Source organism: Podarcis muralis, chromosome 11 (genome assembly GCF_964188315.1).
Source record: "Podarcis muralis chromosome 11, rPodMur119.hap1.1, whole genome shotgun sequence".
Classification (NCBI taxonomy): domain Eukaryota; kingdom Metazoa; phylum Chordata; class Lepidosauria; order Squamata; family Lacertidae; genus Podarcis; species Podarcis muralis.
In genome coordinates this window covers 37,005,140-37,028,639 of record NC_135665.1, presented here as the reverse complement: position 1 = coordinate 37,028,639, position 23,500 = coordinate 37,005,140, and the positions used below count along the sequence as shown (strand labels likewise).

The window sequence follows — 23,500 nt, the reverse complement described above, 5'->3', positions numbered from 1 at the left end:
CTACCTCCATTCTTATCACTGCTTCATTTTACATCAACTTCCTGGCTTATGTTTTTGCAACAAAATTAAATACTCATGATAGTGTATTCAATTTTTCCCTACAATGTGTTTTTCTCAGATCCAACAGCCAATAGCATCATTTCTAAAGACTAGACCTTTTATAGTGTCCCAGAACTCAAGGCACCGCAGTCACTTAGCAATCTCCTGCTACAGGAAGATTTGCATCTAACAATCATATTCTACAATGTAGAAACACCCAGCTGGCAAGCCAACAAGGGGTGAATGCAGACTGCTCTGCCATCCATATCTAGTAGACAGAACACTCGTTATCTTATTCTATGCTCAGGCTTCCCTCCTAAACACTGACAGATTCAGTTTTGCTCTCCCACCTCCAGAAGCCTGAAGGTGGCAGACTAAGGCAAGACGCAAGAAAAGCACCAAAATGAATTGCTAGTGACAAATTGCTGGAAGTGCAACAGAGGGCAATGCTGAAATGCTTCTGAGCATTAACAAGCTTCTTATTCTTTTTCTTTTATATCCACCAACTAGACGGGGGGGCGTGGACTGCAAGAGTCTGACACAGTAATATACAAGTGCCACAAACAGTTGATAAAATGAGATAAAGAGTGCTTGCAGACAAAAAAGAAAATGCTAATCTTTAATGCGCAGAGAATGGTTTACTAAGTTCTTCTAAATACTTTCCTGAGGACTAAATTCTAAACCAAATCGCTATTTGTCATAGATTTCCTCTCCCTTAAAGGACTCATCTAGCAAACAGAGTGTTTTGTTAATTAAAAGTGTATGACTGGAATTTCAGCCTCACTCATTTTGGACGTGATTAAGTTATGGGAGATTCACTCTCATAATAAGGGGGAAACAATTGCTAAGCATATTACTTCTGTGTTGTTTTCTAAGAAAGAAACAACACAGAAATGGTGACCTTGAAGCCTTCCAGATGTTGCTGGACAACATCCCATAATCACTAACCATTGACCATACAGGTTCCCCACCCCTGCAATGTTGTTGTCATCGTCATTGAAATTTGTATACTGCCTTTCATCTGAATATCACAGGGTGGTTCACAACATAATACAAAATGAGAACACAAAATACATAACAAAACAAAAACAAAACAAAACAATAAAGGTAAAGGTAAAGGTACCCCTGCCCGTACGGGCCAGTCTTGCCAGACTCTAGGGTTGTGCGCCCATCTCACTTAAGAGGCCGGGGGCCAGCGCTGTCCGCAGACACTTCCGGGTCACGTGGCCAGCGTGACAAGCTGCATCTGGCGAGCCAGCGCAGCACACGGAACGCCGTTTACCTTCCCGCCAGTAAGCGGTCCCTATTTATCTACTTGCACCCGGGGGTGCTTTCGAACTGCTAGGTTGGCAGGCGCTGGGACCGAACGACGGGAGCGCACCCCGCCGCGGGGATTCGAACCACTGACCATGCGATCGGCAAGTCCTAGGCGCTGAGGTTTTACCCACAGCGCCACCCGCGTCCCTTAATGCCCCCCAATCATATTTAAAAGGCCATAGAATGTTAATCAGTCAAAGGCCTGGATATAGAGAAACATATTCACTGTGAGGGGAGAGACTCCACCAGGCAAGGCCTCCTTCCACCTGCCTTGCTCCACCCTCTGCTTCTCAATGTGTATTGTATTCTTTTATGTACTGTGGCCTGCCGTTGTTTTATTGATTACAGTTTAGATATTATTGAAACTGTTGAGTGGATTTCTGTTTAACTTTCATATGTTGATATTATTATTTTATACTATTCTAATGATTGTTGAATGTTACTTTTTTGATGGAGGTTGTCTATTTTAAAGTTATGTTTTGTTATCACATTTTTGTATTGCATTCGATTGTTATAAGATGTACATTTTTTGTTTCTTCAGCTTGTATTGAGTATTGTAAGATAGAAAGGCAGTATACAAATTAAAAATGGTGGTGGTGGTGGTGCCTAAAGCTATGGAACGAAGGCGCCAGGCAGGCCTCCTTTACAACTTACACTGACTCTCTGCAATAATGCTTCACATCTCCTTTGATCCAAAATAGTTCCTTTATGAAACCAAATGAAGGACCATCTCTAGTTAGAACATTTAAAGCTGCCCTTCTGTAGACACACTTAACCCAAGGAAATTTAAGTCCCACTGCAAGGCCTGCTTCTGAGTAACATGTGTTGTGTCTGTATCCGCAGCCTGATCTTTATATGCCCTATAATTTTTTCCTGCTGCATTAAAGGAATGTAAAGTGAAGAAGATTCCTATGCCAATGATGAAAAATGAATAACTATGAATTATTTCCCCCTCTTGGTTTCTACATTATAATATTTTGTGGGTATCAGTCTACAAAAACTCTGATGTATGACAATGCGGCAAACGCCCAGAGTCTTCATGGAATCAGTTCTGCTTTGTGAAAATCGAGTTTCGAAGTGATAGGAGTGAATCTCACAAAATTACAAATATGCCCTCAAAATTAGAGAAGCAAAAACTTCATTATCAAAGATACCTGGAAAAGTGCTATATGCGGTATATATTACACTGAAATAGCATCAGTGGAATTCTGCCCTCTTCTGGCATTTTTGAAGAATTTACAGATGGCTAGTATACGGAGCCAAAATATTTAGATCCTAACTACCTTCACACTTCATATTCAAGGGTATAACATCTACAGATTTCTGTGTAGAGCAGAGCCCATTTGCCTTATCCAAAAATCTGTCCCTTATATCCCAGCTCTGTTTGAGTGTCCCTGGTTGTCCCTCAAGTTGGTGAGCTTCATTTGACATCAACATGAAACCAAGTCTTTGGTTCAGTGGGCATCTTCTACCATCACCTTTAAACATTTGCCAAAAACATTTATTTGCCAACAGGCTCATTTTCTGGGGTCGCTAATGCTATGTAATTTTAAATATTCATGTGGTTTTTACCGTTATGTATATATGTACAGTATGGGGGCCATTTTTTTCTGACAGTTCTCCCTAGTACAGAGTACCAGCACCTCTTCCTTTGCTGCCCGTGGCAGCCATTTTGTGCTGGAATCTACAATACTTTTAGTAATGTACAAGTACCGGCACCTCATTTTTATTTTTACCAAAAGAAAGCACTGTGTGGGTTTATATACAGTGGTACCTCGGGTTACATACGCTTCAGGTTACATACGCTTCAGGTTGCAGACTCCGCTAACCCAGAAATAGTACCTCGGGTTAAGAACATTGCTTCAGGATGAGAACAGAAATCGTGCTCTGGTGGCGCGGCAGCAGCAGGAGGCCCCATTAGCTAAAGTGGTGCTTCAGGTTAAGAACAGTTTCAGGTTAAGTACGGATCTCTGGAACGAATTAAGTACTTAACCCGAGGTATCACTGTATTGTTGCAAACTGCTTTGGTGGTTTTTATGAAATTGTGGTGTATGCAAGTATTTAAATAAATAAATAAATAAATAAATAAATCACAAAGGCGCATCAAACCCCTCACCCCTTCTCTATCAGGGGAAGGGAAGAACGGATGTGCATGAAGTTCTCTCTCCATACATACGGGAGATTCAGTTCCACAAATGCAGCATGAGAAATGCAATTTTTGGTTTGAGAAGAGAGCAGCCAATCCAAGCCAAACGGCCGGAGATTCTCCTCCCCCTCTCTGTTCCACAGCTTTTTTTGCTCATATACTAGGATGATCTGCGCTCAGACACCTATGTTGGTCCCATCTACTGGGACTGGGTCATAGTTAACAAATCTTATCAGTTATATCACAGCGTTCAAGACCTGGTCCGCTTCAGGAAACTTAATTTTCTCAATAGAATGTATATTTTAATGACTTTTTAAATCTTTTCTATACACAAAGTGCTTTATAACGCTGTTCTCCTTTCTTCCTTGTAACCATCCTGCAGTCAAATTATTAAAGGCTATTCAGCTCAACAGCAAGCACCATGACATTTACTCACGAGATTGCTTTCACCCCACGTTGCCTATGTACTGAACAGTTTTCTGGCTGCACATGAAACAAAAATTATTTCAATGTATTTTACACACCTAATTCGTGAAAATGCCACAGTAAGGACAGAAAACCCGTACCTTCTTCAGAAGCTGTAGAATTGCAAGGCATCTGAACTCTTTTCAAGGTCTCAGCTTGCTTTGGAGGAAGATTCTTTAAAATAAAATAAAATAAAATCATCTTGTTATTTATTTATTTAGAGATGCACATCCCACCTTTAATCCAAAGACCTCAGGATGGGTAACAACAAAATGTCAGCAAGATACCATAAAATCTTAAAAGCACAGGAAACAAAACAAAACAAAATATATTGTGTGCATGCATACTATATACATTTTAGATAAAACAAACTGTATCTCCAATATCACATACGCAAAGCAAACTTGGAGAATAATACTTTTAACATGCTCCAGAAGGTCATGGCCATGGTCTGAAGGCCCAGGATACAGCAACCTCACTGAAGTTAAGAGCAAAAAGAACTTACACAGGAAGCTGCCCTTTACAGAGTCAGACTGACAGTCTGCCTAGTATTGACTACACTGATTGGCAGTGCATCTCCAGGGCTCCAGACAGGAAATCCTTCCTAGCCCTACTGGAAGATGCCAGGAACTGAAAGTGGAACCTTCTGCATGAAAAGCAGATCCTCTGAAACTGAGCTATAGCCATTCACCTGTGGCCAAATGTCATGTTATGAGAACTGCATGTAATGACAGCCAGACTGCAATACAGTGGTACCTAGGGTTAAGTACTTAATTCGTTCCGTAGGTCCGTACTTAACCTGAAACTCTTCTTAACCTGAAGCACCACTTTAGCTAATGGGGCCTCCTGCAGCCGCCACACCGCTGGAGCCTGATTTCTGTTCTTATCCTGAAGCAAAGTTCTTAACCTGAAGCACTATTTCTGGCTTAGTGGAGTGTATAACCTGAAGCGTATGTAACCCGAGGTACCACTGTAGTTAAAAAGACAAGCTATGTCAATATGATTCCAGCTCCTATTTTGATATACTTCAAATTTAAATATATGAATAAATAAGTATTTTAAAATATCCCCCCAAAGAATGCAAGTAAGTAATTTTACAAGGATGCTGCAAATTTTGTTAGTTCATAGAGCCATAGCTTCCCCAGGAGCCCCACAAATTAATTAACCCATTCATATCATAGGAATGGATATGAATTTAATCAGTTAAGAAGTTTGTACAATAGCAGTATTGGCCCTTGTCCATTAGCCAGCAAAAGGCCATTAGTCTCTCCATCCTTGAAGGATGGAAAGTTAATGCCTTTGGAAAGCAGCATTGCCTTTTGGCTGGAAAGACTGGACTCTTCATCAGGATTTCTGTGCAAATCTGTTTATTTACAAGCTGAGGAGGAAAAAGGATGAAAGCACAACTGGCGCTCTATTCAAAACCGAGGGAAGCAACCACCATAGTTACATAAAGCCCTGAAAACAGCCTCTCTCTCTTTGAAGCCTTTCCAGGCATCTTCACTCCGAGGAGCAAAAAGGAGAAAGTGTGTTGCCCCAGATCTTGCTTACTTAAAAGGAGGCCTCATTTGGCATAGTTCAGGGGGTGTCTGGGCCACTCATCACATTACTCTTATTTTTTAAAAATGGTAATGTTTGGGAAGATGGGAGAAACTTAATTTTGGAATGCTAAAAATGTGCTTTATTTGAGACACGTACTTTGCTGGAAGTCAGGGTAGATTCAGATTGCTAGGATCTGGTACACTCCTCCCTCTGAGATTGCCTATGGCAATGAAGAGGTGACTCATACAATCAATCAATCAATAAATCAATAAAATAAATGGCATTGTTCTCCAAATATCTCTGATATGGCCAATGTTCAAGGGTGAAGTGTATTCCAGCAATACCTGGAGAGCTACAATTTCCCCATTCATGTCCTATCCTCTTTGCCTATTCTATCCCAAAACCATTTTCACCCGATTCTCCTGCCAGCTTTTTCTCAGGGGCACTCTTAAACTTAGGCAGCCAAATGAGTGTTTATTTACCATCTCTCTCTTCCAAATTCTGAGCAGCCTTTGCTGCTTGTCTGCCCAGGACATCCTGTTTATTCTTTGTACTATGGACTCAGTCAGACATTTCCTACTAATTTTCTTGAACTGTATTGTAGAAGTCATATTGCTGGCTTGGGCATAGTGCAGCTCTTTTTCTTAAAATGCGCATGCTACACAAAGTACTTTATCCACTTTACCTACATGAGGGGCAAGAGTGCTTTATTTAATTTGCATACCAACTCCTCAGCCTTCCATTAGCAACATTTTCAGCTATGCTGCAATTATACTCTCTGTCAATAGCTGTTTCAATATTTACCAAAGTACCCAAGAAAAATTCTGCATCTAGCCTATTTTCATAAAACTGTTTACTATGAAATGTTTATTGCTTTTCATTTCTGTTCCAATTGGAAAGATCTGTGCCAGTGTAGATAGATATGGTAGTCCAGAGAAAATCAGGCTCTCAACTGGAATCAATGGGATTTATACCTAAGTATCACCTACTTCTCTGGGAATTAATTTTCTATGGCTTTTACACAATAGATTAATCATGAGTGATCTTTTGAACCCTGGCCATTGCATTCAGGCTCCACACATACATGTCTGTAACTTAACTAGTTAACACATCTCATGGCCCAAGTCAACAAGTAGGGTTTCCCCTCATCTAAGGGACAAGAGGAAGGGAGAACACACAGTTAAGTCACTGTACCTGACTACAACAGAAATCTCATCTACAGTATTCTGATTTGAGGATACATTGCAATCATTTTAGGATACAATTTTCTGAACAGCCGCAAAAAAACAACAACCCACGAAATCACAGAGGCCAATTGTTTTTAATGTATTTTATATGACAATTAAAATGTTGCAAAGGTAAGCAAGCATTGGGCTACAGTCTCGTGAATTACCATTTGTTTACTTGCCTAGGATGTGTCGCAAAAGCCTCTCAATGAGCATCCATGTAACAAGCTATGAAATGCTTGCTTGTTATTGCTTTCCCTCTCCCAGCTTTGCATGGAGAAGGAGTGGAGACTGACAAACATCCAACATTATGCTCTTTCTTCCCTCTGCAATAAGTGCTACTGGCAGTTTAAGGCCAAAAAAGTCAACGAATTTTCCAGGAAGTCTAACATAACAGCTGGTATGGAAGTCTCCACTGCTGTTGTCTCTGGGTCAAAGAAGAAACGAGCAAGGAATCTGTTTCTTTGCCTAGTTCCCTGCAGCACTCTGTGCAAAAAAATCACAGGAGCTAATTCCTACCACTCCGTTACCTAAGGAAGAGCAATTCAACTACCGTGTGTGAATAAACAAATCTTTAAAAATTCTGCAAAAAGAAAAATACACTTCTCTGTACTTCTGTTTTGGCACTTACCTTGTGCAGAAAAGCTCTATCCCATAAATATTTCCTGAAGAGCTGAACATCAGATTCTAGCAAATGGTCTGACACGCGATTAAGTGTCAGTGTCAGAGTTCCTGATGAATGAGCAAATTGTAGGATTGCAGTCTCACCAAGCTCCACTTTAGAAATCTCAGATGGATGGCTGGGCTGCCTCCTGAAAACAACACATTCAGTAGATTAAAAGAAGAGTGCAAAGCTCAGGAAGCATGTAATGCAAAAGGCACGAAACTCCTCACTCTCTGTGGCTTCCACCTTTTCAGTGCCTAACCTATTCATGGCAAAAAAAATCTCAGGCCAAAATAGAATGAAGGAACCACAGCGAGCACTGTTTTACCAGGAAACCTTTCCCCATGAACCCACAAACTGACCTTTACCCTAGCAGCATAAAATAATAGGAGGGTTGACGCCTGGTTTTCTCTATTATTTGTGAGAAGACGCAGCTCACTTTCACATGAGCATTGCCATTTACAGCAATCAAGCTGAACTGGCAGCCAGGAGGCTTATTAGCATATTGCAGTGCACAACAGAGAGTCTCGGGGGAATACAGCATTGTTTGAATGTTCCAAACAAGTGAGACATTCATAACAACATGTGTGATAACAGAATTAAGTCATTTTCTCATGCAAATAAAAGTATGGATAACGTCTCATACAAACTGTGTACTGTGCAAAGCCAGAAATAAAAAGCAATGTTGTTGAAAGAGTGGGGGGGAGCAACTAAATTACTTTTCTTGTTTTTGTACGTGTGTGTTTTGTATATATTTCCTAACAGTGTCATGTGACGATTTACCAATGGACAGAGGCAAATATGTGGCAGACCAAATCAGCAGCAATACATTGCGTGGAGCCTAAAAACTATTCTGTCCCAATGTCTTTTGTGAACAGCTGAGAGGATTGGATAGAAATGGAAGGAGGCAACATAAAGTGACCAAAAGAGCTGTATAATAACTGAGTAGTCAGTAGAGTGAGATTGTGAGACAGGCTAGCAAACATCATGCTAATCTGCTGCAATAAAATGAAAGGGTCTTAATAGCACCCGGCATAACCATTTATAGACTAGAGTCTACTTCAGGCATAGGCAAACTCCGGCCCTCCAGATGTTTGGGACTACAATTCCCATCATCCCTAGCTAACAGGGCCAGTGGTCAGGGATGATGGGAATTGTAGTCCCAAACATCTGGAGGGCCAGAGTTTGCCTATTCCTGGTCTATTTCATCAGATGCTAAGAGCTGATAATGCAACTTAAAAATCCAATCCATTTATCCATGTATCATGGTGAGAAAGTGTCCATTAAAAAACTCTAACATGTGAAAATAAATGCAGTGCAAATCAAGCACATTTGCTAGGGGATTAACCTAAAATTAACCTAATCTGCCTCCCCTTTGGTGCCCCCTTTGTCTGCCCTGTTTCCAAATGTCAATAGGATGGGATCTCCCCTCTTCTCATTTGTATACTTGTTTCATATTAGTAACCAATCCAAGGTATTGGTTGAACATGAAAGAAGCATACACATGATAAAGGTAAAGGGACCCCCTGACCATTAGGTCCAGTCGTGGCCGACTCTGGGGTTGCGGTGCTCATCTCGCTTTGCTGGCCGAGGGAGCCGGTGTACAGCTTCTGGGTCATGTGGCCAGCATGACTAAGCCGCTTCTGGCGAACCAGAGCAGTGCACGGAAACACCATTTACCTTCCCACCTTACCTAAGCTATTTATCTACTTGCACTTTGACATGCTTTTGAACTGCTAGGTTGGCAATGGGACCGAGCAATGGGAGCTCACCCAGTCGCGGGGATTCAAACCGCCAACCTTCTGATCGACAAGTCCTAGGCTCTGTGGTTTAACCCACAGTGCCACAAGCATCCCTATACACATGATAGAAGCTATTAAATCTGGCCCATAGCACTAAAAACTCATATGAAGGCATACCACTTACCTGGAAATGAGTTCAACAAGCCTCAAGTGCCCATTCTGTAAAGCCAAGTCCAAAGGTGTGAACCCATCTTCATTAGGTAGAGTGATTGCAACTGTCCCACCTGGCTGGCATAACAGGAACTGGGAAAGTTTAACCAGCCCCAGTCTCATTGCGAGATGAAGAAGTGTTTCTTTGCATTTAGATTCTAAAATTTAAAAATGCACATGAATGCATAAGAAATCAACTCAGGTTTGTTTTTTAATTGATCATATGCATGTTTCAATCGAACAACAAGCATCTACTAAGACCCAGAGTAGTTATAAAAATAAAATTCCACATATACAGAATCTCCATGCTCTGTTGTATTCCTATTTTGCTGGGACACTTGAGAACATCATTGAGTACAGCCACTGCCTTTCCATCCCCTTTCTACTTTTTCTTTTAAAAATTGCCAAGCGTGTAAACCTGAATGCAGGTAAGTTACAGGTAAATGCACAAAAACAGCAGGTTTACTGTACTGAAACTGCAGTTGCAAATACATTAAATTTAAACATTACTTTCCAGACTCAGAGATTAATCCCTATGAGAGAGCTTGTACACTTTGTAGCACTTGAATGGCAACTTTACAAAGATTTGTATCCAGTTGTGTCTACACAACCATAGAAGACTCTTTCCTCCAACAGAGACATCAATGGACAGAAGGATGAGGGATGTGATTTTCACGATCACCCCTTTCTGCTGTAGCTCCATCCCAACTGTTCTGTGGAGTTTCCCAAGCTACCAGAGTAGATTTTGGGAGGGTGCAGTGGACGCTTCATCCCCACCCTAAAAAAAATGGTTTCTCCTACTTCCATTCACAGAAACCTCCACTGGACTAAAGAGCCTTTTGTGAACAGAGGGACACAACTGGATACCGCCTAGAGGTTTTTGCCACATGTACACAAATCAGGAAGATGCTGCAACCCAATCAGCACACCTGAGGCAGGCTCTGCACCACCTCAAATCACAATTGCAGAGTTAGGTATGCACATTACATCATACTGTAAAAAAAAAATGCCTAAGAGAAAATAAGTTAATAACGGCCAATGAGAGGGGCAGGGGGAACATAACATCACAGGCAAGCATGCAATTGTGCCCATTCTTCATTCTTCCAAGATTCCCACTCACTTCAGTGGGTGTATGGGGCCACAATAACTCTAGGATGAGATCTTTAACTAGGGTTGGTTATAATTTATATTGCATTTGTTGAGAATGCTTCCTTTTTCCTCTTCATAAGAGCTCATTATATTCATTGTTTGCTCTTTATACAGAACAAAGGGGCCACTTATTTATTAAAATAAAAACACCCATGTCAACATTAGCTGGCAACTCGGTGCTGCTTTCCCTAATGCTTCCTATCCCAGCCTTTAACCAAATTAGTTTGGTGGGCTGTCCTTGTTCTGCATGTAAGTAATATGACACTTTAACTTGCCCAATGAGCCCTTCCTCAGTCTCTAAGGCTCTGTTCTTGCATCTTTCTTGGCTCTTGCATTCATGAGGCTTCTGCACTGTTTACAATGCTAAATCAGGGTTGCCCAACTGGTGGTGTACAACGAATTGTGGACCATATGCTTCTTTTCATTCTGCTCTGTCTGCCTGTGTCCTTTTAGCCTTCCACTTGCAAGCATGGCCTGAGGCCCAGGAAGCTGAATGGGAAGCATAGAGGCTCGCACAATAGACTTGTGTCAGAGCAATGAAATTCCACTAGGGCTAGATGCCGAACTTCACCCCAAGCTCCCACACTGAAGCCAGGAACAGGCTAACGGGATAGGTCTTTGTGGATTTAGAATGCAGAATAACTTCAAAATGGGGGAAACCAACCGCAAAGGCACCCCTTTGAGTTAAGCACCCCACTATCAGTCTTTCCTGGCAGAAGTGTACCATATCAACTTAGACATGAGACAGTCACCATTGGTCATTGCTGATTCATGTATTAGCTTTGCAGGATTTTGGTGGTTAATACTGCAAACATAACAACAATCTCAAAAGCAAGGTGCAATGTAACATATTCCTTTGTTTAATTTTGACTGCAGATATGTACTGTGCTTTCCTAGGTACAGCAATATTTAAATGTCCATGTCTCCCAGCTATGTTATGGGGCAGTTCCTCAGTTATTATAAGAAAATATAGGTATCAATAGTAAAACTGCACATGAATTTCCCTCCCAATTATATAGCTTAGTAATCAAAGCTTCTATGATAAATAAGGAGGTTTTGCAAGCTGACCTTGTAACCAGTGTAACAGGCATGTGCTAATATTAACAGTAACAGTGACGTTACAAACACAATACATGGGAAATGAAAGGGCAAATTTTATTCTTATCCATGCACACCGTTCAACACTCTCTCTTTGCACTGTGCCACTGCCTTTTCAACTATATTGTATTATGCCATTGTAAAGCAAGCCAGATAAAAGCTGCAGTCAAATAAGGTTAAGTCTAGCATATGGGTCTTTTCATGTGAATTCCATGGACATAATACAAATCATCAACCAAACCTGGTTTTCCAACCAAACAGAACCTACTCTCAACTTTTATGAAAGAAAACTGCATATCTAAACGAACATCCAGAAAGTTAACATAAACACAAATTAATTGTTTTACATTACAGGCATACCCGCAATTTCTCCAAGGTATGAGTGTATTCATTTCTATATTGCGTCCATTCCAGCCATGTATTCTGCAATACCAACAAGGAATCACAGTTTACACCTGGTTTCATCGCCATATCCCCCACTCAGGAAACTGGGGAACACACTGTTGGTTTACAGACTCCTGTCTTGAAAGGCCTTTGGTCAGACTGTTCCTTCCAGGGTGACTTTAAGCTAGCTAGAGCAGTGGTTCCCAATTAGATAAGTACTGCAAACCCCTTGTTTTTCAAAAGCCAAGCCAGTGGACTGCTACTTTTGAAAAAATTGATATCTCTGTGGTAGTGTTTGTTAAGTGAATGGTGCCACAGACACCCTGGGTGGGTTACATGGGTTACCCCCTTGGGGTCCACAGACCACCAATTGGGAAGTAGTGACCTAGAAACTATTGCAAATTTCAGGACAGAAGTATAGCAGCCCAAGTCCCCTTGATCAATAAGTTTCCAGGCACCTGCAAAGTACATTTTCATCAAAACTATAAGAGATGCAGTGAAAAGTTACAACAAAACAAGGCAGCAGTTCGGAGCTGGCGGTGAGAAAAAGTAAAAACATGAATAATCATTTTGGAAAGCTGGAGGGTTCCCCATTTCAAAGCACTGTTTCTCATCAAGCAGTTCCCTGGGAAAATAAAACCAGCCACTTCTTATTATAGAGGGCTGGAGACACTGCAAGGCAATGTGCAGCCAGGCAAGGCTCTAGTAGCTAGACGTTGCTTTGCATCATTTCTCAAGCCTGTAGCCAAAATATAAAATTCGAGTGATAATATCAGCCCTAAAACCAGTCTGTTTAACCCATTACACAAATCTTTCTATTCTTTCTTGCACCTGAATCCTTTCCCCTGCCCAACACAATTGAAAACCAAACAAATATTTCTCCTGACAGAAGTGACTAAGATTTCCCTGGATGATTGTAGCTCATTCATTTCCAGGAAGGAAGCTGAAAACTCTGGATGTGTCTTGGAGGGAAGACAAGACATCACAGCAGGCTGACAGCTCCCAGTTGCTCCAGGCTTAAATCTTTCCTTCAGACTGTGTTGACAGGCTGTACCCATCCAATAACACATATTTAATCTGGACATTATTTAACCCACAGATACTACAGGCACCCAACCTGCTGCTGAGACGGTGCTGTTTGTAGTTGGCTGCCGTTCCTCACTGCTCACAGCAAACAGGTCGTCTGAATGGTTTGCTATGAGAACAGGCTATAAGTTTGCATGCCAGCACTAAGTCCTTTTATTTTGAAAGGTTTATGTTGGTAGTCAAAATGGCGGAAGTGCATCTGGTGAGAGGTTTAGGGACCTATGTGGGCAACCTAATGCCCAGTCTCCTTTTACAGGCCCTGCACAAACCTCCTGAAGCGGTCCCATTCTTCCATTACACCCCTTCCTCGCTTCTGGGTCTATTATCCCCCATTTAAAAAAGATAAAGGTACCCCTGCCCGTACGGGCCAGTCTTGACAGACTCTAGGGTTGTGCGCCCATCTCACTCAAGAGGCCGGGGGCCAGCGCTGTCCGGAGACACTTCCGGGTCACTTGGCCAGCGTGACAAGCTGCATCTGGTGAGCCAGCGTAGCACACGGAAACGCCGTTTACCTTCCCGCCAGTAAGTGGTCCCTATTTATCTACTTGCACCCAGGGGTGCTTTCGAACTGCTAGGTTGGCAGGCGCTGGGACCGAGCATTTATCTTGGCTTTTAAAACTGTTTCAAAGAAATTGGAAGTAGTGTTTTATTAGAGAGAGAAAATAAAAATAAAACCCTTTTTCCTGTCAATATGGCTTGGGGAAAGGGGGAATTTCTCCCTACACATGCATGTGTCTCTGTGCATAGCACACTGAAGTCAGAAAGGAATTCATTTCACTTGCTTTCTAGGATAGCAGCTGCACTGGTCTGCCCAGGGGCAGCCCATGCATTAGGCAAGAGAAGAGCCATTGCAGATCTGACCTCCTCCACACACCCGCCAATGTGCTGTTGCCAGCCCCACCCATGGCACCAACACAGTCCCACTGCACTCACTGCTATACCCTTGTTGGTGGTGGTGGTGGTGCTGCTGCTATTGAATTGTGGCAGCAGCGTAGGCACGGGTCATGGTACAGTCGCAGTGGCATGACTGGAAGCAGTGAGGGTTCAATGATGAGGACAGGGAGTGAGGGACCAGGATCTGCCAAGGGGTGCTGGGGGAGGAAGGGGGTGTCGGGGCATTTTGCCTACAACAGCAAAGCATCTTGGGTTGGCCCTGGGCCTGTCATATGAAAAAGATCATCTGTATACTTATTTGAGAGTAATCCCATCAAGCCCAATGGAACTTACTTATGAAAAATCATAGAGTCATAGAATTGGTAAAGTTGGAAGGGACCCTGAGGATCGTCTGGTCCAACCCCCTGCAGCTGTCCCATATGGCAACCAAACCTGCAACCTTGGCAGTATCAGCACCATGCTCTAACCAATTGAGCTATCCAGGTAGACCTGGATAAACCTGCCTAAAACTGGGGATTCTGAGCTGAGGTAGCCATGTTGGAAATTGAAGGAGGGCAGCCTATGTTCCAGATTAGTTAATTCATCGCAAACCGGGTTCTACCCATCATTGCCTCTGGCTCCACTGACTACCAGCACATAACCCTGATAAGATTATCCCAGATATATGGCTCATGATAGAAAAACAGCTGGCCACCCCTGTTTAGGATGACACGTTTGCCAAGAACAAGGGCGGGGGATAACAATCCACTATAAGCAGCATGGCCTTTTATAAAGATAAACATTTGAAAGATGAAAGCCTTTATTTACACGAAAGGGACGATGTAGAGTATATATTATCCACGCTTCCTCACACCCTCTATTTATTTGAGCCAACTCACATTCTTTTTTCCAGTTTCTGAGTGCAGAAGTAATGCTGATTAGAACATCAAAGTATTTGTGCCAAAATAATTACTTTTGAGCAGCTAGTAATTAAACCTAAGAAAACATGTCAACAGCCTTGTCTCGTTGGAGCCATTAATTTAGTACTAATCCGCGATGAACAACAGAAGTTGGCACTCAGATCTCATAGCTATGAACTTAGCAGATGCTCTTCGCCAGGCTCCTTCCATGGACCTGAATCTAAATTGGCCACCAGCATCATATGTTGCCTCTGAGTCATGAAGGATGCAACTGCCATGTATGTGGTCTTCCTAGATCATACGAAGCCAGGCAGCTAACCACAAAACAGCAGATCTGGCAGGCTGGTATGTCACACATATACCTGAGGCCATCCTCAATCTGCTCTTAATCCCCCGTCCCAAGAATTCTTATAAGAGTGCTTTAACACTGGGAAGATTTCCACTGATGTGCCTGGCTTGGTTGGCCCATGTCTGAATAATCCACAGCAACTGCAAATCGCATTTACTACTATTTCTGCCACTCTCGTTTCCTATTTTGCACTTCACAGTCCTACATTATACCTATAAACTGTAACTGGGAGTGATGGACCAGAAATTGTAGTTACTCTATTATTTTTCACACGCATGGTTCTAATGTTGCAATACAGTTCTCTGCTCAAAAAATGTACCCAAACATGTATTTTAGGATAAAATGCACACAAATAATGCATATTGGAGGGGGGGGGGAGACTTATGACCTTCTTTAAAACAACAGCTTGATGCCGAAACAAGAACAAATGGATGAACATATTCAAACCTGACACAGACCAGAAATGACCCATCTGTTCATATGCTAGAGAACGTGGGGTAGTGCTTAGCAGAAAGGGGAGAAGAGTGCAGCTGGAGGTCAGGGATTTTGCAGAGGAGAGAAATAAAAAGATAGGCAACAGAGACAGCATATAAGGAGATTCTTCCACCATTCACTGATGTCGGCGGGCATTGTGTGCATAGAAGCTGCAGGATCTGGTTTCTTATTTAACGAAGCATGGTGGAAGTAAGCCAGATTTCAAAACTTGAACTAAAAACTTGTTATTACATTAGAACAATTAAACTACAACAGAATGGGTATGCAATGATATGGAGAAACTGGAAGAGCCCCACAGAACCCAACGATAAACACACTCGGCAATGATTTGCCGGCAGCGTGCTTTAAGATGAAATCATTATGCTGCATTAGTGAAAAACAGGAAGTCAATCGAATTTCTGGCAGAAAATTAAATAAGAGGCAGCATTTCCTACTTACATTTTTAGTTAGAGTCTATAATTAATTTTAGCATGCATTAAAACTCAGCAAAAATCTAATTTTGAAATATTATAAATTCCTATCAAGCATGAATCAACATCCTAGGATAGAGGAAACAGCAAATGCTTATCTACTTGATTAGCAAGCAGTTGCAGCCACCCAAATAATCTTAATGTAGAGCCAGCTGACATTGCTACGGTCCGCAATAACTACTTTGCAGCAAAGTTACTGAAGTATGACTATTAAGTAAGATTAGTTGTGCTTAGGAGTGTGGGGCCTAATGAAGAACACTTATATGCTACAAGAACAGATGTGGGGAACCTTTGGCCCTCCAGATGTTGCTGAACTACACATCCCACCATGGGCTGATAAGAGCTGCAGCAACATCTGGAGGACTAAAGGTTGCCCTGCCCAGCCCCAGCGGTTTTGCCTCCTCCACCACAACCACAGATACCACCGTGTGACCACAGTCTCTCCATGGGACTCCAATGACAACAAGTTCAGACAGCCAATTTTCTTAAAGCAGAAATAGTTCGCTACATTTATCGACTTCTGAAATGAATAAGGCATTTTCTAAACATGAGGAAAAATTAAGCAGTGTTTTCTATTATTTTTATTTTTAAAAAACCCAGCATTCTAATACCTTTTAACACTTTTATTTAATTTTTACCCTTATCATACTAAGATAGCTCCATCAGCAGAGTCTGGGACTCAGAGCCATGGATTCAAGCCCCATATTGAGCAAAAGATTTCTACATTGCAAGTGTTGGTCTAGATGAGTCATCTTGGGTCCCTTCCAAGTCTACAACTCTGTGATTCCATGCAATATTCATAACTGAGGAAAAGAAATCACACAATCTAGTACGCTCACCTTCCATTTGCATCTACTCTCTGCGGCAAACATTCCTTACAATGAATAACAAATGGCCTCTTCCTATAAGCAGTGAGGATTTCAAAGGTTATAGCTAATACTTTAAATTGGGCCTGGAAACAGACTAGGAACCGGTGCCCTTTGTACTTTGGATGGAGAACTCAGCAGGAACAAAAGTCGTGGTTGTATTATTACTGCTCCTTTACATTGTTTAACAAAACAATGGGTGTGCATTTCATAGAAGGGCAAGGGTGTGTCCTACTCGCTAGGTCCATCCAACCATGACACCATAACTTTCCTGGCCTGGCCATCAATAGGTGTCCCATTTTAATCCTATTCAATGTCCCATGACCAAAATAAAACCAAGCAGTATCCTCACTGTCTCCATGACAGGATTGCCTGGCCCTGAGCAGGACTCAGAGGGTAAAAGGGACCCCATGCTCTCCTTGCAAGGGAACTAGTTGCTATTTTGCTGGCGTGGTGCCTGAAACGAAGACAAACACACACCCAGAGTTCATTGTAGTCTACCATGCCACTGTACATAAAAATATTGGCTTCAAATGACTTTCCATGACAGAGGCACAGCATATGCAGAAGGAGGCAGAGCCTCTTGGTTCAGTAAGCTTCAAAAAATATTATGGACTTCAATAAGTGCCCCAGGAGTGAGGAACCATTTTGAGCCCAATAGTGGGTCAACCTTTGGGGGGGAAGGAGAATAGATGCCAATGATGCATGGATCAAGAGACAAAATTGAGTGAAGGAACACAAGGGACACTTACTTTTTCAGAGGTTGCTACACATACTTTGACAAACCTAGACAGCATCTTAAAAAGCAGAGACAACACCTTGCTGACAAATGTCCGTATAGTTAAAGCTATGGTTTTCCCACTAGTGATGTATGGAAGTGAGAGCTGGACCATAAAGAAGGCTGATCGCCAAAGAATTGATGCTTTTGAATTCTGGTGTTGGAGGAGACTCTTGAGAGTCCCATGGACTGCAAGAAGATCAAGCCTATCCATTCTTCAGGAAATCAGCCCTGAGTGCTCACTGGAAGAACACATCATGAAGATGAGGCTCCAATACTTTGGCCACCTCATGAGAAGAGAAGACTCCCTGGAAAAGACCCTGATGTTGGGAAAGATGGAGGGCACAAGGAGAAGGGGACAACAGAGGACGAGATGGTTGGACAGTGTTCTCGAAGCTACCAGCATGAGTTTGACCAAACTGTGGGAGGAAGTGGAAGACAGGAGTGCCTGGTGTGTGACCATGGGGTCACGAAGAATCGGACACAACTAAACAACTAAACAACAACACACATACTTTCACATACCGATCGGGCATCACCATGGTACGAAAGAGGCATTATCACAGGCCACAAAATACCCTAGCCAGGCAAAAGCACTTGAGGATGTTGGTGAGGCATGTGGCCTGGGGGAGGCTCAAGGGCCAGAAAGACAGGCCTGGAGGGGTTTGGGTTTTTTCCCCCGTAGGCTTGCGGGCTTGTTAGTTGACCTAATCTTTGAACACTCCCACTCACACAGGGGGGGAAACTCCACCAACACTGCTTTTCATGAAAAACATGCCAGTCTAGTTTTACAGAGCTTCCATTGAAAACCTTAAGGGCTTTCCCGCACACAAGGAGTCAAAGCACGCCCCACCAATCACTTTTCTCTTTCCCCACTTGACAGGCCCACAAATCCCCACAAATACAGATACTTCAGGGCCTATAATCCAGCCATGGGCCTAGATTAGGAACAGGGCAGTTTTGCTGCATGTGGTTATGCAGGAGATCTCTGCCTGTCCCTTGTACTAGATTTGTGCAACAGAAAGAGCCGACCGCCTCCATAAGGACATAAGCAGAGCCTGCAGGATCAGACCAGTGGCCCAACTAATCCAGCATCCTATTCTCACAGTGGCCAGCCTGATGCCTGTAGGAAGCCTGTAAGCAAAACCTGAGCACAATAGCACTCTCTCCCCTCCTGTGGCTTCCAGCAACTGGTACAGTATTCAGAAAATTGAGAGGGGGAGAGAGAATGGCAAGATAAAAGGTTTCACGAATAAGGACACATTTTACAGGCTGGGGACTAGGAAGAGCAGATTTGGCACTGATGGTGTCTGGCAGATGCCAAGAGCACTCCTGTGGTGGCATGCCACTGCAAGGAAAGGGCTTGACTCATATCACCACCTAGATTTTGCCTTAAGACTTCTGCCAGATAGCCTCTGCTGGAGCAAAATTGACAAAGGGCTTACCCAGGCTTTCCTTGGGAGCCTTGTCAGTTTCATCTCTCACCACAATATTATACAGCACAAGGAACACACCACTTCCAAATGATTTAAAAACCAATTTAAAAGTGAGTGTTGCAACATGCCATGGCAAGGCAGGGGGTTGGGGGGGGGGACTGTGTCATTTGTAACTAGTCACATCACACCCAATAAGGGTTTAGTGAAACTTGTGTAACTATGCTCCATATAGCAATTTCAACAGAATTGAGTGGTCTACCTAGGGAGAAACATCCCATTGAACCTGGAACCAGACAAACTTGACCTCATGTTTATTACAAAAGGCACAGGATCCAAAGACTCCTGTGAGCACCCGAGTGCTGTCACAAACTCACAAAAACTTGTGCTTCTCTTTTTCCATCCACAGCTACTCAAACTGCATCAGGTGTCACTCCAGATAGTCCTCAAATCTGAAAGCGACTTTTGGGGCAGCATAGAGAGCTGGAAACTTCAGAAACCCAGTTTCATAGATTAATCTCACTTTGATTCCACCCATGTTCTGTTAGATGTTGCCTGTTAGAAGCGTAACTCAAAAAAAGAAACAAACACACTTCAAATGTTTTAAATTCTACTTCCTCTAAAGCAAACAAAAAATAACCCCAAACTTATTTACATAAGTATAAGCCTTTAATTATATTCCATGCCTTTGTTGTAACATGATTCAATGTGAATCATAACCAATAAGGTTAAAACAACCGGTGTGGAAGATCTTTGGGGGTAGTGTTGTAGTAAATAAGCTGCTAGCTAGCCAAAATTCCTGTACTACAACATTCCCTTGGCTATTTCAAAGACAATAAAGGTCTCCTTTTGTTTGTGTAATCACAATTTTTGAATAAAAACACTTCAGCTGCTTGGAATCAAGGTGGAGACATTTTATTACCAACATCTTCATTCTGTTTGGAAGCTCAAAGTTTTCATCAGTTGTTGACAAGCATTATTCATAAACTGAATAAAATCCACTAAGGAAACAAAGGGTGGTTGTTGCTTTTTTAAAAAGGAGAGAGACTAAATTACAGTAGTAATTATAAAGGCTTTGTAATACACAACTAAATTTCCTTATCTGAATGATAATGTTCACATAGTAGCAGAAACATAAAAGACAGTCAGTTTATAGTCTTCAATTTCATTTCTAAATGTTGATTCACACTTCAGCAATACTGGTATGGGAGAGGAATTATGTCATTTGTCCAAACACACGGAAACAGCTACCCCGCCGCTATGATCAGCCAACCTCTCCAGTGTTAGCTGAAGATAAAGATGTTTCTTTGATGAACATTTCTGATTAGCTGCTATGATGCACACACCCCACACATTTAAAGCACATCCTCTTCACCCAAGAAACCTGAGTGATGTAGTTTACCTTTCACTGAGCTACAATTCCCAACACCCTTAACAAGTCAGAGGGGAGAGCGTTACTCTAAATGTAGGCTGTGTACATGGGCTATGACACATCCCACATGACCAGCTTTGGGGGGGGGGGATTAGAGAAATAACAAATTGGGCGTTACAGAATGCAACCAGCAAAGCAGAAAACTGTGTTTAGTAAGTAGCTGGCAGCTCAGGGCAGGTGTGGTGACCCTCCAGATGCTGCTGGACTACAACTCTTATCCTCCCTGGCCATGGTCCATGCTTGCTAGGGCTGATTGGAACTGCAAATTAGCATCTCCAACTATCTGACCTTACAACAAAACAAAACCCTGAAGTGGCTGTCCCTGAAGCTCTTATTGTTTGAAGATGTAGCCATACGAAAAAGTATGACTCTGACATAAGAAACTCAGGAAGCTGCCTTATATCAAGCCAGACCATGGACCTATTTAGCTCAGTATTATCAACACTGGCAGCAGCTCTCCAGGGATCCCAGAGGGAATCACCAGGAAACTCAACCCTCTGGCTATGCCAGAGATTGAGCATGGGACCTACTCACACAAAGCATGTGCTGAACCCCTGAGCTATGACACGTATTATAGAGAAACAGGCACCAAGTAGGAGAAAGAGACGAGAACCACTTACCCTCTCCAGAACTATTCCCAACAGTGCTCCAAGCAGGTGGAAAATCTCCATGAGCCATAGCTAGCATGACATCATGATCCAGGGCCTGAAAATCCTCCTCCATTAAACCAAACCTGCTGAGAAGTGTCTGGTGACTGGAAGGAGTAAGGCAATCAGCTTGGCTCATCAGAAAACATGCTAACTCATAAGCTGTGTCCCGTTTGAAAGTGACAGATGCAAAGCCCAGAGTCACAAGTACGCCTTCTTTTGTGTACATGACCGCAGAGACAGAAACATTTTCCTGTTCTCCATGAGCTGGAAAAAAAAGTACAAGAAATATTAGCCATTAAACACTCAATGGTTTCAGGAGATAGACAAACAGATTCATTCCTACACACTGTCTTAAATAATGGAAAGTTAGACTTATCATTAAGTTCTAAGCAGGAGAACAGGCAAGAAAGTTTTGACCCATCCTCTGGTTGAAAGCAGGGCCAGCAAGTCTGATGTCCTTCCTGAAAAGGAGGCTCTTCCCATATTTAGGACATGACCTCGGCCATACAAACCACCACCACCACCACTCAGGGACCTAGATCCCCAAGGACCTCATTGTTCTCATTTCCCTCCAAGCCAAGAGAGAGAATAATGGGTGGTAGAGAGGGCCCACTTACAACCTCTTCATGGACCAGAAGGCCAATGTGTGTGGGGGTGGTGGACTGCTCAAGTCACACAAGGCAGCTACAACTGAGGTGACAAAGGTTCCAGAGTCTCCCCAAATGGCAAGCTTTTACTAGTGTGACAGGGATCTCTCCTGCAAGCCACAATTCCTTAACATCCTCCCTTTCCTGGGTCTATAACCAGACAGCTGCAGAAGTCGCTGAATCCTTGAAAACGAGGTCCCAGGGCAGAACATCATACAGGAAAGCATTAACCCAGGGACAGGAGACTTGTAGCCCACCAACTAGTGCTGGAATACAACTCCCCTCATCTTTGGCCTTGCTGGCTGGGGCTGATGGGAATTGGGATCCACAACACCCAGAAGGACATCCCTGGGTTAGTCCATTCTCCAGTCAGAGGTGGAACAAGAAATTATAATGTCCCATCTGTGGAAGTGGCTTCCCCCATATCCAGTTTTGTTTTGTTTGTTTTTTTGTCTTAGCCTTCAATGAGAACAGAGACTCTTTGTTGTTCTCGAACAGTGCTTAAAAGTGAAGTCAGTATTTTTATTTATTTTTCTTTTGTTCATAAGGTTTTTGTCTCTCCTCCCCACCCAGTTTCTAACATTTCTAGCTAGCTGGAAAAGGGAAGTTTTCTGGATTTTTTTACTGGGACCCAGATACAGAGGGCTCACTGCTGCAAGGTTCATGAAGGGCTCCTTGCTCATTCATTCTATAATTTTGTTTTCATACTGAGCAAGCACAAAACTTTGTACTCAGCACAAAGTCCCATCTTTTCATTTTTTTAAAAAACACAAGAAATGAATAAATCAAGTTTCTATCCTTTAAGACTATAACAATATGCTTTAGAGTATGAAGCCAATGCTTAGGGCAATGAGAGGCAGTGGAGAGAGCAAGCGGAACAGATTTTTCAGTGGTTTCAGGAATTGGGTCCTCAATGCCTCAATGCTTTCTTTTCTCCCAAAGATTAGCAGAAGCAGCATAGATTTTATAAGATTTGTAAACCCATTAACTGAGTTTGCAAAATGCATGCTACTCACATGACAGTTTGCATGATGCAAACTAAGTAAAGAGCAAGAAACTTCAAAACAAAGCAAAACAAAAATTCCTTCCAGTAGCACCTTAAAGGTAAAGGACCCCTGACCATTAGGTCCAGTCGTGACCGTCTCTGGGGTTGCGGCGCTCATCTCGCTTTATTGGTCGAGGGAGCCTTAGAGACCAACTAAGTTTGTTATTGGTATGAGCTTTCGTGTGCATGCACACTTTTTCAGATACATGCACACGAAAGCTCATACCAATAACAAACTTAGTTGGTCTCTAAGGTGCTACTGGAAGGAATGTGTGTTTTTTTAATTTTGTTTCAACTACGGCAGACCAACACGGCTACCTACCTGTAAAAAGAAACTTCAGTTGCCTTGGCACAGTTCCCCCCCACCTTTGAAATCAACGCGTACTAAGCCATGATTAAGAGAATTCTGTCAGGTATTTTGATTTCATAGATTAAAGCAGGCTATAGAAATATGTCTTGCTACGGGTGTGAGCA

General features: G+C 42.5%; 1 protein-coding gene across 8 annotated transcripts in view; it reads right to left on the bottom strand.

The window, feature by feature from the left end:
* The window catches only part of ARHGEF28 (Rho guanine nucleotide exchange factor 28), a 135,218-nt gene that overhangs the window by 83,474 nt on the left and 28,244 nt on the right, over positions 1-23,500 (bottom strand). For 7 of the 8 annotated variants that reach the window (XM_028748496.2, XM_028748499.2, XM_028748500.2 and 4 more), the window contains exons 4-7: positions 21,305-21,598; positions 9,326-9,509; positions 7,367-7,547; positions 4,069-4,141 (exon numbers count right to left, since the gene is read on the bottom strand). In XM_028748496.2, coding sequence (XP_028604329.2) covers positions 4,069-4,141; positions 7,367-7,547; positions 9,326-9,509; positions 21,305-21,598 — 732 coding nt within the window. Of the gene's footprint in view, positions 1-4,068; positions 4,142-7,366; positions 7,548-9,325; positions 9,510-11,958; positions 12,014-21,304; positions 21,599-23,500 lie in introns of those variants that run through there. The other variant, XM_077936285.1, reaches the window with a different exon arrangement.